A 17,357-nucleotide genomic window follows, 5' to 3' on the forward strand; every position below is an offset into this window, starting at 1 on the left:
TTTATTCTGACCTGGCTAGGGAGGAGTGATATGCGCCCGCTTCAATGAAGTGACTTAGAGCATCATCATCATCCTCAATAAACATGCCACTTTTGCTTTTCACTTTCCGTTTTTTTCCGTGAGTACCAGCTGCGTCACATGTGTTGACACGTTTTCTACACTGCTGGTTGGTTGTGTACGTAAAATTCCTGATTGCATGAAAAATCTTGCACGTGCGTGGTTCCACTAGTAAATGAAGACAATGGTAACAGGACAGATTAGGCTTCACCAACTAGTTGAACATAAAAGCAGACATTCGGACATTGTATGCTATCGTGGAAGACTAAATCACCCACTGTGTACTAGCAGGCGATAGCAGGGATGACAATGAGCCCACTCGTGCACCCGCTTCAGCAACGGTATCGAGTCCCTGAACGTCGTCCACAGCTTCGTTAAGTGTAGCGGTAGTGACTGTGAGATGCTGCGCATAACCAGCATGCTTAGAAAACATGACCCTTGGTGCGCAGCGAACTATCGTACCACGCAATCCTATATGAGTGACTACTTAAAGCAGTCCTGCTACACAGAAAATAAATGAGGTGTGCTTGTGTCTCACAGTCTCGCCCTTCTATTTTCTATGTTTTTTAAGTAATTAGAAAATCGGCTTAATTTGAAAATTTTCCGCAGTCCAATGGACTTGAAATGAATGAGGTTTTGCTGTATACAGGGTGTCCCAGCTATCAAGCAGCACGATTTTAAAAAAGAGGAACAGCGTGACGTGACGCAAACCTAGTGCGTATTGTTTCCAGTGCAGTGGAGCAGCCGCCAGTAATTTTTTCATTACTGAGATTTAATTAGTTAATTGTAAATAATTATCTAACTCGAGAAGTACAGTTCTAATTATCAAAGTTTCTATGAGAAAATTGTAGAGCAACATGAAAAACTCCCGATGTAGCTTTCTATTGCTCAATACGTGGTACATAAATGTGTTTTTCAGAATGTGAAAGGAGCCCACGAATACATGCAGAATTGCCATGCGACTGGCCGCTCGAGGCGCTTTGCGTGTATTCGCGGGCATCTTTCACGCTCTGAAAAACACATTTATGCAGCACGTATTGAGCAACAAAAAGCTGTATCGGGAGTTTTTCATGTTGCTCTACAATTTTCTCATTGGCATTTTGATAATTAGGACAGTACTTCTCGAGTTAGATAATTGTTTACATTAAACTAACTAAATCTTAGTAACTAAAAAAATTGCTGGCGGTTACTCCACTGCACTGGAAACAATACGCACTAGGTTTGCTTCGCGTAACACCGTTCCTCTTTTTTTAAATTGTGCTGCGTGATAGCTGGGACACCCTATATATATATAAACTTTGGCTGCTGGATATGTGTATGCAGCTGTCATGCCAAATATACCGTATTTGCACGATTCTGCCACGCCCCCGATTATAATGTGCAGTTATATTACCGCCCATATATAGAAAAAAAATATCTTTGTGCCGATTCTGCCTTGCAGACAGTGCTGCCAACTCTAGACTAATTTCCCGAGATCTATGGATTTTATGTATTGCTAAGGGAATTGTGTTCAAATCTAGGGAAATGTAGCGCCGGGAAATTGCAACGGTAAAACTGCTGACATGACGGCATGTTTTGACTTCAGGCACTTGCAAATTACCTTTGTATTATCATGCTAACATTTGATCGGACAGCAGAGCTGTGAATGCATCTCTCCTAGTAAACGAAATAACCTTATCTGGCGATAACATTGCGCGTGCGCATAGGATCGGGCGATTTTCTACCAACAAAGTTCGACCTATTATAGTAAAGTTTTCCACCTACAAAACAAAAGAAACGTTTTTTTCAAAGCATCACATGCTCAGAGGAAGCAGGGTGGTATGGTATGGAGAACTTTATTGAGTCCTGAAGGTCAACCCTGGGTTGACGCGGGCCGCTCCCACGTTGGGACTGTCAGGCCGAGCCCTTCAGCCACATCGCGGGCCTTCTGGACTGCCCGTAATTGGTCAGAGAGTGATTCACTTCGTAGCATTTGCCGCCACCATTCTTGTTCCTTGTCACAGTCTGCGAAGACCGCAGGCCACTGCCAAAGCATATGGTCAAGAGTCATGATGCCATTGCACTTATTACAATTGGTTTGAATTTCCCTCTCCGGATAGATCCAGTTAATAAAATATGGACTTGGGTATGTCCTTGTCTGTAGCAAACGTAATGTGACCGCTTGGGCTCTGCAAAGTTTACCGTGTGGCAATGGGTATTCCCGTCTGCTTAAATAATAATGTTTCGTGATTTCGTTATATGTTAATAATCGATCCCTGTGTTCCCCATGTGAAGTGTAAGCTGCTCGGTCTTGAAGAGCACGGCTAGAAAGTCCTCGTGCTGCTTCATTTGCCACCTCATTGAGGTTTCTCCGAGTTCCGTCCACCACCCCCAGATGTGCAGGAAACCAGCGAATTTCGATCCTCTCACTGTTGACCTTGTCTAGTAACTTGGTTGCTATCCGTGTCACATATCCGTTAGTAAAGTTGCGTATGGCTGTTTTAGAGTCACTGTAAATATGTGTCCACCGATTTGCCCTGATGGCTAAGGCGATGGCTACTTGTTCTGCTACTGTTGGGTCCTTTGTATAGACGGTGATGGCATTCCGTATGTTACCTTGAGTGTCTACAACAACGGAGGTATATGCATCCTTATTTTTAACCCAGGCAGCGTCAACGAATATCGCCTGCTGCTTATGTTGATCTATGTCTTGAAGGAGTGCCTTGGCTCTTGCCTTCCGTCTCTCGAGGTTATGTGTTGGGGCATGTTCCTAGGGAACGGGGTGGTCTTAATTTTTTCTCGTAGTCCCGCTTGCAATTCTGTTAATAATTCTCCTTTGTTGGTTTGGTTGTTACTTTCTACGCCTATTTCTTCAAGTAGCGCCCTTCCAGGTCGTGTCCTCATTAGTCTCTCTTGGTGGGCCACCTGTTGAGCCTCAGCTATCTCTTCTAGTGTGTTATGCAGCCCTAGGCGCAATAATCTATCATTGGCAGTGCTGATGGGAAGTCCTAGTGTAGCCTTTATAAGTCGTCTGATTAAAGCGTTTAGCTTGTTCTTATCAGCCTGTGTCCATTGTAGCATGCCTGCCACGTACGAGAAGTGGCAAAATGCGAATGCATGTACCAATCTTATGGCACTGTCTTCTCCTAGCCCCTTATGCTTATTTGTAATTCTACGCAGAAGTCTAATGACTTCTTCAGACTTCTTAGAGATATGTTGTATCATCCTGCGATTAGATCCATTCGCTTCCAGGAGAAGGCCTAGCACCCTAATAGTCTCCACCTGCCTGATTGGCTCTCCATTCTTGGCGTATATGTCAATGCGGGGTTCTTCCTCTGGGATATATCCTTTCGACTTGCGCCCACGCTTACTGCTCCGCAGTACCAATAGTTCTGATTTTTTAGCAGAGCAGTTCAGTCCCATACCCTCAAGTATGGTTTCCACCACATAAATGCTTTCCTGTAGTTTGGTCTCTGTTTGTCCCATATTACCTTCAGCACTCCAGATTGTTACATCATCTGCATATATTGCAAAGTGGATACCTTCAATCTGCGCGAGACCTCGAGCCACTTTTGACATTGCCAAATTAAATAACATGGGAGATAGGACAGACCCTTGTGGTGTCCCACGATTCCCAAGTTCCAGGGTTGTCGATTGGGTGATTGTTGATTCGGTTGTCAATTAAATTGTCAAATTAAGTTCCAGGGTTGTCGATTGGGTGGTTTCGGTTGGGTGATTGTTGATTCGGTTGTCAATTAAATTGTCAAATTAAGTTGTCAAATTAAATAACATGGGAGATAGGACAGACCCTTGTGGTGTCCCACGATTCCCAAGTTCCAGGGTTGTCGATTGGGTGGTTTCGGTTGGGTGTTTGGGTGATTCGGTTGTCGATTGGGTGGTCATCCAGGAGGATTTTTCAGCCAACACTCGTTGTATTAGAGGGAAACTAACTAATTATGCCAAAGAACTGAACTGCCCTTTCAAACTGCGGTATGACAAATAAATTGGTATTGAAACATGCTACGGCTATGATTGCAATACTGACGTAGTATATGAAATGGGACCACCCAGACGCACAACCAATGCTGCCGATTTATCGCCGTGGCACCTTCGTTCTGGTCGCGCACTTGCTTCCTCGGGAAGCTAGGAGAAAGCCAGGGGTGGCGGCGCTTCCACCAGCAATAGCAACTTGACTGTGCTCTCTACTAACGTTCGCAGCCTTTTGTCGAAGAAAGATGAAATGTGTGCACTGATAAACGATTCTAACGCTGATATTGTCGCGTTAACCGAAACTTGGCTTTCTGATAAAATACCAAACGAAGAGCTGTTTTTCTCTGAAAGAAAGTACAAAATAATTCGCTGTGATAGACCTAATCGATGTGGATGGTGGCGTTCTTGCTGTAAACGTGGAAGTTGAAAGCTACGCTGTTATAAAGTCTAGTTTGGAGGCAGCATGTTGTTGCCTCAACCTGGCTTTTAAAAAAATTGTCACTAGTGTATGTTATCGTCCTCCTTCTGGGTGTTCCAATTTTTGTGACGACCTTCATGATTGCCTGAATCACTTGAACATTTTTTTCCCCGAGTGCCAGTCATTTTATTAGGTAATTTCAACTTTCCTAATATTGTATGGTCAAATTCGTACTCATATTCGTCGCCTAATTCATCTGAAGCAGACCATTTCCTTCATATCTGTTCTTATTTCGGTGTGACTCAGCTGGTTCAATTTCCTACACGCGTTACAAATAATACATCTTCAGTTCTTGACCTTGTTTTGACATCATCGCCGGAAATTGTATCTTGTGTGTCTTAATACGCCTGGTATCAATAATTATGAAATTATTCAAGCAAAGATTCCACTGCCGTTCTCACGCGCGCGAAAGCATCTCAAAACATTATGCGGCTACAAAAAAAAAAAGCGCATTTCGACGCGATTAACAATGAATTGTGCTCCTTTTTAGATGAGTTCCTGTCTGATTACCTTGAATGATCTGTGCAAAGCAACTGGGACTTATTTAAAACGAAAATTTCAGAACTGACCTTTAAATACATTCGTATCAAGAAAGTTTTTTCGAATACGAACGCCCCGTGGTACAACAGATACATAAACCGTCTTTCTAACCGCAAGAAAAGGCTCTATCGCGCTGCTATCACATATCAGTCGGATAAACGTTGGGTCAGCCTATAAATCTGCCACCACAACTTACTTATCTTAAATGAAACGATCGAAATTTTTCTTTAATCGCACCCTTCCAGATATGCTAAAAAGTAACTCTAGACAATTTTGGAGTGTCGTACGGGGCAATGAGCGCAGTGCAATAGCTTTGCTAACGACGGAAGGACATCCCGTGCCTGACGTAGAATGCGCGTCTGTCTTAAATCACACATTTGTAAAGGCTTTTTTTAGCCCAGTAGTTACCAATGCACAACATTCCTTGCCATTACGTCATTACTTACCCATGGACGTCATCTTTATTACTTCTGAGGGTATTCGTGCAGTCATTAAGAAACTGAAAAACTCATCATGTGGCGTTGACAGCATCAGTACGAAATTCTTGAAAAACACTATTGAATGCTCGTCTATCATTCTGGCATGCATTTTTTCACAGTCCCTGCAGCTGTCTAGCCTTCCAGAAGACTGGCTGATTAGTAAGGTTGTGCCAGTTCACAAGTCTGGGGTAACACACAATCCATCAAATTTCCGTCCAATTTCACTCGCATCTGTTCCATGTAAGGTTTTTGAATACATTATTTTCACTCATCACGCAAGAATTTTTCTTGCGAAACACAGCTTCTGGTCTTTACTAACGACCTGCATTATTGATTCTGGATTCACAATAGACTGTATTTTTTCAGATTACTCTAAAGTATTCGACAAGGGTAGTCATCATTTACTACTTTTTAAGCTCGGCCAAATAAATCTAGATCCTAATGTTCTTAACTGGATTCGAGCTTTCCTTTCTAACCGTATTTAGTTTGTTTCTGCAAAACTGTTGATTCTCCAGTCCAGCCGGTGCTAGCGGGTGTTCCCCAAGGGTCTGTATTGGGACCCTTACTTTGTTTAATTTTCATGAATGACCTACCTGATGACATTTCATCAAAGGTTTGCCTATTTGTGGATGACTGTGTAATTTATCAGAAAATAACTAACCAAGACGATGTTGCTTTCCTGGTGTCATGGACTTTCCTGGTGTCAAACGTGGAACATGGAATTGAACATTTCGAAATGCAAATCAATGCGCGTATCTCGCACCACATTAGCATCACCTCGCTATCATCTTGATAATACGGCTCTTGAGTCTGTTTCATCTTACAAATATCTCGGTGTTCATATTTGTACTAACCTATCATGGAACCATCATGTGAGGTGGTACATCATCGCCAAAGCTAACCGATCACTTGGGTACTTTCGAAAAAACTTCTATATGGCACCCCCATCATTTAAAAAGCTTCTCTATACGACTTACTTGGTAACATTACATCGCTTGAATATGCATCATCTATCTGGGATCGCGGTGGTACTACACTGATAAACGAACTTGAAAGAGTGCAGAATCGTTCCGTTCGCTTCATCTTATCCAATTATGACCGCACAGCCAGTGTTACCATGATGAAGTCACTACTTAACCTTCCAGATCTTACAATGCGGCATAAAATAGCCCGGCTCGCTCTATTTCATTAACTTTACTATCACAACAATCATCTCCGCTATCAGTTCATTAAGTCCCCTCCTTTCATTTCATCTAGAATTGACCACCTCCAAAAAGTTGATGTTCCTCGTTGTAGAACTGTGACCTATTCACATGCATTTTTACCTCGAACCACCTCCGAATGGAATCAGCTGCCAGAAGTAGCTATAGCTATCACGGATACATCGCGCTTTAAGGGTTTTTTGAATAACATGCTTAACATTGCTTAATTATTTGTATTTAATTTATTCTTTTGTTTTTAGCTTGTTGTTTTAGTTTTAGATGTTCAAATTACTCTGCTTGATCTCAGTTGCAGCTGTTTAATTTTTGTATTAATTTGGTGATTGTTCATGCTCCTTATTGTTATTGTATCAACTGTTTTTTTTTTTTTTTTCCCAGTTTTGGTCTGTATTATGCCCCTCGCCTCTGTAATGTGAAAACCCTGAGGGTAAAATAATAAGTAAATACAGTGTGTGGATGATGCCCTAGGCCTTGTAACAAAGTTCTGCTGCTGCGATTTTGCCATTCGTACCACTATAACTGGGTTATCTATGTCTTTGCACTCTGAATAAAATATTTATCTGCAACCGGGGAAACAAGCTTATGCTGGAACACCAAACAAAGCAGTAAAGGCAAATCAGGGCGTAAGTGGACACACAACCTAGCGCCGAGCATGACACATTGGTCATGCCACCAAACAGCAGACTACGCATGCGTATAATAAAATTAACTGGGAACTGCCCATAAGCAGAGCAATCTTCGACAGAGTCCCAGTGGTCATGTGCTTGGGCAAGTTTTGCTTTGGAGGAAACATAAAAATTCGCCACATAACTTCGTGCTTCGCTGGAAATGACGCGCAAGCACATAACTGTGGTGTTGCTACATCAGTATGTGGCATTCTAAAAAATTATTCGCACCTTTTACATTTGCATCAAGTTGGCCCACTATTATGACATTGTTACATTCTGTGAGGGGAGTCCGGTGTCCATCTTTACAGTTCGAATAAGGTTCTGTGTAATCTTGGCACTTTGGTCTAGATGCAAAACAACTTTGGACAACAAGGTACATACATACATCATTAGGTCGTCTGACGTCTTCTCCTGTGAATATGGCTTCAAGCAAGAGACTATGTTCTTGGCATAACAACTTGCACTGTGGCATCATTACAGCTTGAGTCCCGTGACTTCGTTACTTGAATATTTTAATAAGAGGTTAAAATATAATTTTATTTAAATATATAATTTGCAGTCTACTTGCATAGCAAAAAAAATTTTTTTGCATTACAAGAATTATATTGGCAAACTGAACAACCATATTTTGCAAAAATCTAAGAAAATGTCGGGAATTTTTTCAATGCAAGTTAGGGTAAAACTGGCTTCGAGGGTTGGCCCCACTGCGCACACACAAGTAAAAAAACCTGAGTTGACACGTACATTGTTTAAACGATTTTATAGAAGATACAAAGGCATACAGACATGCACGCACATGAATCTTAGCAGCTAGTTGCTATCGGGGTCAGAGGACACCACCTTTTCGCTGTCTGCCGACCAGAGAAAGTCATTTTCAGTTCCATCTAATGGATTAGCACACACTTTTTGAAAGCTCGCACAACTGTTGTCTGCGGGAGGGCAGTTCACGTTCCACGGATCCATCTTGCGATGTCTCTGAGCATCGCTTCCTTCGGACGGTGTGAAAGTCTGCCCCTCGAGCCAGTCATTGTATGCTGCATGGACTCATTCTTTCATGGGCTTATTTAGGCAAACATCCAGATGCTGGATTTGAGATGTCATGCCGCCAGGAATTATGACAAGATCATTTTTCCAGGCCGTGAGCTTTTCTTTTGTGAGATCAGTTATGTGGCACCTGAAATAATCGAGCACCAGCATTGCGCGCACACCACGGTTGGCTGTACCCTCCATGGTACAGCAGAGCATGGCAGTGACTCCGTTCTTCTTATTGCCAGGGGAAAGAATCCATACTTGCTGAGCCCCTGTGGATTACACTGTGTAGTACGAAGGCATGTCAAAAAAGAACGGCATTTGGTTAGAATTTGCGACCTATCCAATTGAGTAGTTTTTTGAGCGGTGAAGTTTGATTACGAAGCGCTGGAATGAGATTGAGTTCTCCTCGTAGACTTGGTGAAGTTCTTGACATATACTTGTTCTTCGCCAAAGCTAAAAGCCGCTCCTTTTCATAAACTTGTGAAACCAGCTCCTGCTGGCTTTGAAGTGATTGGAGGGCCTTGACTTTGATAACATCCAAGGTGACGGGTAGTTAGTTCTGTGGGGTCTCACACATGCTCTTGGGGCAAAGGAACGACAACACAGTAGTGCAAACAATCAAAAGGGCATTTATTGCACCTTTCTTACACTAATACACACTAGCCGAATTACAACCAATAGAACATTCACATGGGCGCGCGACAAATCAAGGAATTCCGACTCACCGCGACCCGATAGCGAGCGAATACCTTCGCCCCATGCTATGACACCATCGCCTAGTCGTTCACGTGTACTGTCACGCGAACGGTGGCGCGCTCGAACGATCCGTGTTCGTCCATACCGGTGTCCCGCTCTAAGCCTCGCGCGACAGTCGCGCGAAGCGTTCGTGCGTGTTGGTCGCCGATCCCTAGCAAAGAGCGAAGCGCCTTCGACCTTTTTCTCCCAAATCACCCCGCCGTTCGGTGGCGTTAGCATCGCGACACTCGCGCCATCTCCCGCAATGCGCCGCAACCACCACGACCGCTGCCGGGCCTAGCCACGCGGAGAAGCCGGACTACAGGAGACATGCGGGGAAAACATCAGGTACGCGTGAGAGTCGCGCATCCCCACATCCCACAGTTCACACGTAGCTCTTTGACATAAGCAGCAAGTGAGTCTTCCAATTGTGGGAATCATTCATGCCGAGGGCTAGAAAAGCCCTTTCTCCAAGCTTTACAGTCTAAAACCTGGTTCCTTTGTCCTGCCAGGCGCGGGCGCATGTCTCGAGAACTCCCGACACACGTGACGCTGCCCATTTACCTTGTTCTTCTGCCAGAAAGATCACCTTACGCTTGAGGCGTGCCTCGTAATGAAAACGTCTTTTTTTCCCATCCTTCCACTAGACTACCTCGACAAAAGGCGGTTGAGCAGCAGCCCTCTGACAGGCATGCAGCAAAATGGAAGACGGTAACCGGAAACCAAGGCACAAAAAAAAAAAGAAGCTACGTCCATTCGATGGCAGTGTGGCTAGCAACCTTGCATTGAGTCCTTTAAGCATGAAATGCTTTTAGCTCCCGTTGTCGGCACCTTCAAGTGACCTTGAGCCAAAAGCCAGAGCCGCTATCCGGGCACTCAAACGAGGACATCCGTGCATCGTTGCAAGAACAAAACAAGATAAAGCTTAGAAAATGCGGTTTCTGGCCCCCAACCCTTTGTACAGGACCGCGTTACATATGCTAGATACTTCCTAAACAAGTTACAAAAAATATTGCTTCTGATTTCTTCCTAATGTTTATTCACAATATCACTCAAGCTGTAACTTCTCGTGCACTGAAGTTTTATTTGTAATTTCCAATAGCAACATTGAAAAGGCAGATAGAGAGGTTGCCTGTGCTCTTTTGTACGCCAGCGGTCCGTGAGTCGCGAGCGGTCCACAGCAAGAAGAAAAAGTAGCGACAGACATTGGGCACGCTGCACTGTTGGAAGAAGAAAATCAGTTGGAGGCGGCGGCACCACAGGCAGCAAAAGACGCCGTATGGTAGTCATTTCATGCTTATATTTACTCTCGATTACGGGAGAGCCAGCATTTTTTTTTTTTAACAAGAATCGGTTTTGTTTTTGATTTTGAGTAGAATTAGTTACAATTGTAACGTGCATTCAAATTTGAATGCACTTTTTAGTCAAAGTGTGCATTGGAATCATGCATATACGGTAGGTCCCTGAGTATGTGCCCATTCTTGGCCAATCTCTCGGTATGTATGTGCCACTGGGACACAAAGAGCCTTACATGTATTTAGGTATGCGTCGTACTTCTCAGTGCAAACAACTCTCATCATCATACATTGCTTTCGTCCTCATGGTGCAGACAGCTAACAGGTACAGGAGACAAGGCTCTGCTCGTGTCATTCACTACTTCTGCTACCTTTCTAACTCAAACAAGCTTTACTTCATTTAGATTTCAACAATGCCTTGGATATACATATTTTTTTTACAGGGTCCTTTCTGACTCTAGCTTTCTTTTCTTTGAGATAAGGGTTACATTGTGCTTGATCCTACTGTTCAAACTTAAAATTGTACAGTACAGAAAATGAAGTGGCAAAGTGATACAAAAGATAAAGCATTTGCTGTGGTGAAGCATAGCCATGGAAATATGATAGCCGTGATATGCATGTGATACTACTTACTGTAGGTAGTATTTTAAAGGTACTTGCAGCTCAAGTCAGGAGTTCCCAAGGTCTTAGGGTGTACTGCTAGCTTGCATAAAACTGCAAAGGAAACATTAGGTTTGGCATATTACCCACACAAGTATTTTTTCAACATGGATTAATTTGGCGTTTTTACATTCACGCAACCTTTGACTTGTCAAGGGTTTGCTTTGTATTCATATCTTTGTTGCAAGGTTGAAGAAGCCACCAATTTGTGCTCCTGCTGCTAGCATATCGCTAAGAAGTAAACAGTTCTCAGCTCTACAATTTTGGCATTAATAATAGCAATCTTGCTGTCAGGTTTGTTTCCATTAATGCTTTTTGTTGTGCCTGCTTATGTTGAATTGTTTTTCTTTAGCTGCCAGGAATGTTGGCTCCTACATATTCCCTGCAAGGTCCTCTAGCCAATATGGTTGAGGTAAGGCTATTGTCTAAATCTATTAAGAATACTTCAGGTTGAGGTGAAGGTCTTGTTGAATCTTTTTTTTTTTTTCCTGTCTCCTCTAGGTTGTCCTCAACGATTATTCCTGGGAGCAGAATTTGTTAGATGCAGCGACACTATTAGAGGTTTTCGTCCAAGAAAATGTACTCTCTCCGAACTTGCTTGGAGAAGGTGGGTGCTATTGACCTTAAATTAATGTTTAATGCGCTGTTTTATACAGGTTGTTTATTTTTCTTCTTTTGGAGCAATGCTTGAGCAATATAAATCGCAATAATGTAATGTTTACTATTTGAGTGTCCAGATTGGCAGCCCCTAGACAAGTAATTTGTGCTGTTATGTGCATAATAATGAAAATATGTTAACTTTTTATTATTAATCTTAGGTGGTTAAAGCAAATGTGCAGTTCATAGCCTGTCCTTGACATTATCTAGCTGAGTGATGAAGCTTTCAATGAACAAGCTCTTGTGAGGGCTACGCAAACTATTTCACCTTCACACACTCTATGAAATTGAAACTGACTCAGAAAAAGAGTTCCTATGATGTCAGTCTCACTGCCCCTGCATTTCGTCACGCTGGCACCATCACCACTGGCACGGCCCTATGAAGAGGTGCCTTGTAGATTCCTTTGCTATTCTTTGCGTTTTGTAGTTGCTTAGTCTTGATGCCAATGGCACGTTAAACGTGCGCCGTCATGCATCCCTTCTTCAATACAGCAAGTTTATGGCAGGGAGCGTTACTGCTACCAGCATTAAAATTAACCTGTTTGCTGTCGACCAAAGAAAGAAAAAAAATTGAAGAAACGAAAGCAAGTCGGCCGCAATGCACCAGCTTGCGGAGCCATGCCATTGGTGAGGGAGGCGACATGAAAGGAGGAGGCGGTGATATCAATGTCATAGACAATCTTTTTCCTTGTCAGGTTCGCATCAGTGAGCCTTTGAATCTGAAATATTTGTTCGTGTAGCTTTTGCAAGTGCTTGTTCATAGAAAAGTTCATCGCTCAGCTAGATAATGTCAAGGACGGGCTCGAAAATGCTGATTTGCCTTAGCCACCTAAGATGAGTAATTAATGATCAATGTAACTTTAGTTATGCACATAAATGTGCAACTTACTCCTTATCTAAAGATTGCCAATCTACATTCAAATGGTAAACTTTTCACCGTGATGTACATTGCTTTATTTTGAAACTTTGATGCAGCTAAGGAAAACATTCTGTATACAATAACAGAGGAATTTTTAAACTACTGAAACTAGGGTTCTTCCCACGATGGATGGCGTGGGAAATGCTGCCCACTGCTCTGTGCTCTGGTTGACCACCCACCCCTTTGAGGGAAGACTCGGCATCTAGAATGATAATTTTATTTCTTTCCTGCAATCCTCAGGTGATTCTTTATCACGTGGGAAAATGTTAACAAGAAATGCGACGTAGAAATTAAGAAAATAGCACTTTTCTAGCTTCCTGTTGACAAAAATAGGGCAGATAGTCGAGCTTAGGGACGTGCTATCACGCCGCAGATCGTTCAGCTTTGCATTGACACAGCACTGCCACCTTGGTAGCATTATAAAGCTGCCATCTTCTTTTGATTCAAATATCAAATGCATCGTATAATGCTTTGCGGTCATGAACCATTACTTACTTTGCAGTCATTCTAGTCCAGAACTATTTGGCATGTTTTAAACACCACAAAGAAGTACCACTCCTGCGCAGATGCGCAACATACCATTTCGTCAAGCCTCCTGCATTCTAAGGTCTATGAGTGGTACTTTGCTACAGAATATGGGACCACATGAAGCATCCTCTTATGTAAAACCAGAATTTTTACTCCACGTTGTGCCGTGGAAGACCCTCTCCTTTGTTGAGGTCGCTCTAAATGTGCAATTGTTGTCTTGTGGGATTCTTGTAAATGAACTACGCCCATGTTTGGCCTATTTTTTTGCTTGTAGATCAGTAACAAACTGCTTATTTAAAGGGACACTAAAGGTAAATACTAAGTCGACGGAGACTGTTAAAATACCATTCCAGAAACCTCGCAGACTTTGTTTGCAGAAAAATTGTATGAAGGGCCCGCATAATTTTAGCGCAATCCAAGTCACCTGCCTTCGAGCTGGGAGTGGTGACGTTGAATACACCATCACCGCCCTTTACTGCTGTCGGTGAGTAAAATGGAGCCCGACAGACAGCGCTACGGTTTACTGCACAAAACGCACAGCCATGGAGACACCGAGCCAAAACAGCGCATTGGATTCGCCGCTGCAGTTGCTCTTGGTCGAGTGGCGTGGACCGTTCGTGAACCCTGTAACATCACATGGTTGTGCGATTCTCTGCTACTTATAGCTTGCGAGTTTTGCGAGTCGGCAAAACCGGCACAGCACTGCGCGATAACGAAACTACTGAAACACGAAAGCGCGGGCGGTCCAGAGTTAACTCTGGGAAACCTTTGGTCTGACCTTCTTCTCTTTCTCTTTCATCTTATAAATCTTTATTATGAGTGGTTGAGTATTAGTGACATAATTATGAGGAGTGCCTTCATCGTCAGGCTTGAATGTCCCGGGGGAATCTCTAATCATGTCCTACATTTACCCAAATTTCTCTATTACTGAAGCTCTGTTCGCGAAAATATTGACGCCTTAAAAGTTCTCAAGCACTAATTTATCACTTTAGCTTGACTTAATATTTGCCTTTAGTGACCCTTTAATATGTTTATATTTGTGCACTAGGGGTCTTCCGTCCTCTCACCCATTGAATGGCTAGCTGCAATTTCATCAAGTTGTAGCTCTAAAGAACAGAAACCTCAGACAGCCCCCCCCCCCCTCCCTTGCCCCCCCATAAAAAAGGCAGCTTTGCCCCCCCCCCTCCCCCCCCAGTGATAATGCTCGATTAGTTCAATCCTTGTTAATTCAGAAAATTTGCATTTCAATGGGGGCGAAATGCAAAAGCGCCTGTGTACCGTGTGTTGGGTGTACGTTAAATAACCCCAGGTGGCCAAATTCATCTCTAGTTCCCCACTATGGTGTGCCTTGTAATCACATTGTGGTTTTGGCATATAAAACCCCAGAATTTAATTCAGAAAATTCAATAATGAGGATTCACTGTCCAGTCCCAGAAAGGGCATGAATTGTCCTGTGGCGTGCAAAACTAAGTCGAAGAAATTTTGCCTTGCACTGGTTAGTTTTGACAAATTACAGAGTATGCGAGGCAAGAGTGGGGCTACCATTGAACCAAAATGGAACTGAGAGTATGCGTTGATGCAACCATTGCTTAAGAAGAAACGGCAAGAATATCCTGCTTTTTGCCTGGTTTCTGCAGTATAGTCAGGGTGGCACTGTAAACTTATGATAGGCATGCTGTGTATCGTGTGGGAGCAGAAACATTTATTTTGGCCCAGTTCAAGGCGAGGAAATGTGAAGATCGTCAATTGCAACCAGCCATGTTTATTAATGCCTCACTTGCTGACTACATTGCAATGAACAATTTCTTTGCCACCTGGCTTACCGACAAAGAAATAGTCGAAAACATGCTCAGTTAGCCTGCTTATTCAGATAATGTGTGGGCCATAGTACTGCCACAGTGTGATGAGACCACGTGGCTCTCACAGTTTAGGAGCATTTACATGCAAGTTCTCCTGACAGGTTGCTGTAGAGTTGTCATTTGCACCAATTATAGAAAATTGCAACTTTTGCACAGGTGTCATGAAAGATGCTAAGTTGACGTTTCTTTACTGCATAAAGTTACACTGGCCTAGTAAAATTTAATTGCTTGATTCATAAGCAATATTTAACACATAATTTGGACATTTTTTATGGTTCCATGAAACACGCTCGCAAAAGATTGGTCAACAGGGATGCTTGCACTATTTGAGGTACTATGTGTGGAGATCTTCAGATTCTACATTGCAATTAACTTCAGATTGCCTGAACACGAGCAAGTCACATTCCTAAAATAGTTATGGCTTTTTGGGCTAGTTGGTTAGATACATCAGAGGGGGTCACAGCGCTAGAAGACACGTACAAGAATGAGAGAACAGGACGAGCGCTTACTTTCAACCGAGTTTATTTTGAGAAACAACCGTATTTGTAGGCCCGCTCACAAAAAAGGCCCAATCACCGCACATGAAAACCGGCCGCATCACGGAACGCAAATTCATTTGTAGTTGGAGCAACTGAAGGGCAGCTGATGCAGCTATCACCGGCCCTCCCTATCAGAGTGGCTTCAACAACCTCTCGCATAACTTTATCTACATTTCTATACAAAACAGAACACTTCTTCCTTGTGCATCCTACCAGCAGATAAAGACGGTGGTTTTGTTGTCCTCACTGAGGGTGCGTTTGCATCAAAATCTTTTGAAGCGGTAACTTCTGTAATGAAAAGATGCGATGAGGCGTCACTGAAGAAAGTAAAGGCTAAAGGGAAAAAGTTGTGCTCTCACCTCAACCTTGCTTGGCTAGGGAAGTGCTTAGAAAAAAGTGAGGACCTTCACTTGAAAGTCATGTTTTCTGTCAAAACTCACAAACCGGAATGGCCTTTTAGACTGATAGTGTCAGAGAGAGGTACTTGGCAGAAAGCGCTCGCCAGTTTTCTTCAGGATTCATTATGCATGTTCCACATCAATGATCCATTTATTGGAAGAAGCTCGAGTGAAGTGGCGCAGTTCTTTAGAACGAATTGTAACAAGGGCATTTCAGCCTGTTCTATCAACATGAAGGACTTGTATTACTCCATGCCCCAAAGCCCCCTTTTGGCATGTGTTGAATGCATTGATCATTTTTGAGTAATTGGGTTTCAGACTAAGACAGGCATATCAGCTAGTGGGTTTTTAGAACTTCTTACGTTTTATTTGAAATCAACCTACGTTGAATGCGATGGACACATCTAGTTTTGAAAGAGAGGGGTTTGCATTGGGTCTTGTCTGGCACCCATACTCAGTGATATATTCCTGGCCCATTATGATAAAGTTATAGAAACTTGTATATCAGCAGTGAAGATCACCAAAATTTTTAGATATGTGGACGATTACTTAGTCCTGTTTGATTCCACTCAATCTGTAAATGATGTAGTTAACATTTTTTCTCAATGTCTTGACAGTCTGGAGAGAACACATGAACTACCGGTCAATAATTCCATCCAGTTTTTAGACAGAATTTTTCTGTTCGATAATCATATTTGTTGGGAATATCATTCTCGTGACAATAAGATGCTGCTTCCGCATCATTCATCACATTCTGAGCTGGTGAAACGAGCTTAGATCTTGAGCAAGTGCTGATCTGTGTCTTGACAACGCGTTCTGCAAATCATGCCCCCATAAAATGTCTAGAAGCTTTGACATACAAAAAGAACGTCTATCAGACGCAGGATACCCTGACCATGTACTTGTATCAGTAGCAGAAAGTGCGTTAAAGAAGTTTAAGGAACAGAATGGCACACACATGAGCAGTAGTGACATGAAAAAGGTTGTTGTGCCGTATTTGCACAACGTATCACGCGCTCTAAAGAAGTTTGGATGAAAGGTTCAAGTAGATGTAATATTTTCCGCTCCGCAGAAATTGCTTAGCTTATGCAGTGCCACAGATCCATTTGCCAAGAAACGCGCAGGTTGTAAAAAGAATCATCAGCCCCCTCTTGTGTCATGCGTGCATTGCAGTGATTCTGTGCATTGCAGTGATTGTGGGGGCAAACCCTTGTTCAAGAAGTGTTCTGTTTTGTATAGAAATGTAGATAAAGTTATGCGAGAGGTTGTTGAAGACACTCTGATAGGGAGGGCCGGTGATAGCTGCATCAGCTGCCCTTCAGTT

At 42.8% G+C, this 17,357-nt stretch overlaps 1 protein-coding gene across 2 annotated transcripts in view; it reads left to right on the forward strand.

Moving 5' to 3' along the window:
• LOC119436427 (large proline-rich protein BAG6-like) overlaps positions 1–17,357 on the forward strand; it is a 214,342-nt gene that overhangs the window by 145,809 nt on the left and 51,176 nt on the right. For both annotated transcript variants that reach the window (XM_037703272.2, XM_037703275.2), the window contains 2 exons: positions 11,486–11,545; positions 11,635–11,740. In XM_037703272.2, coding sequence (XP_037559200.1) covers positions 11,486–11,545; positions 11,635–11,740 — 166 coding nt within the window. The remainder of the gene's footprint in view (positions 1–11,485; positions 11,546–11,634; positions 11,741–17,357) is intronic.

The sequence above is a fragment of the Dermacentor silvarum genome, chromosome 1, assembly GCF_013339745.2.
Source record: "Dermacentor silvarum isolate Dsil-2018 chromosome 1, BIME_Dsil_1.4, whole genome shotgun sequence".
Taxonomy (NCBI): Eukaryota; Metazoa; Arthropoda; class Arachnida; order Ixodida; family Ixodidae; genus Dermacentor; species Dermacentor silvarum.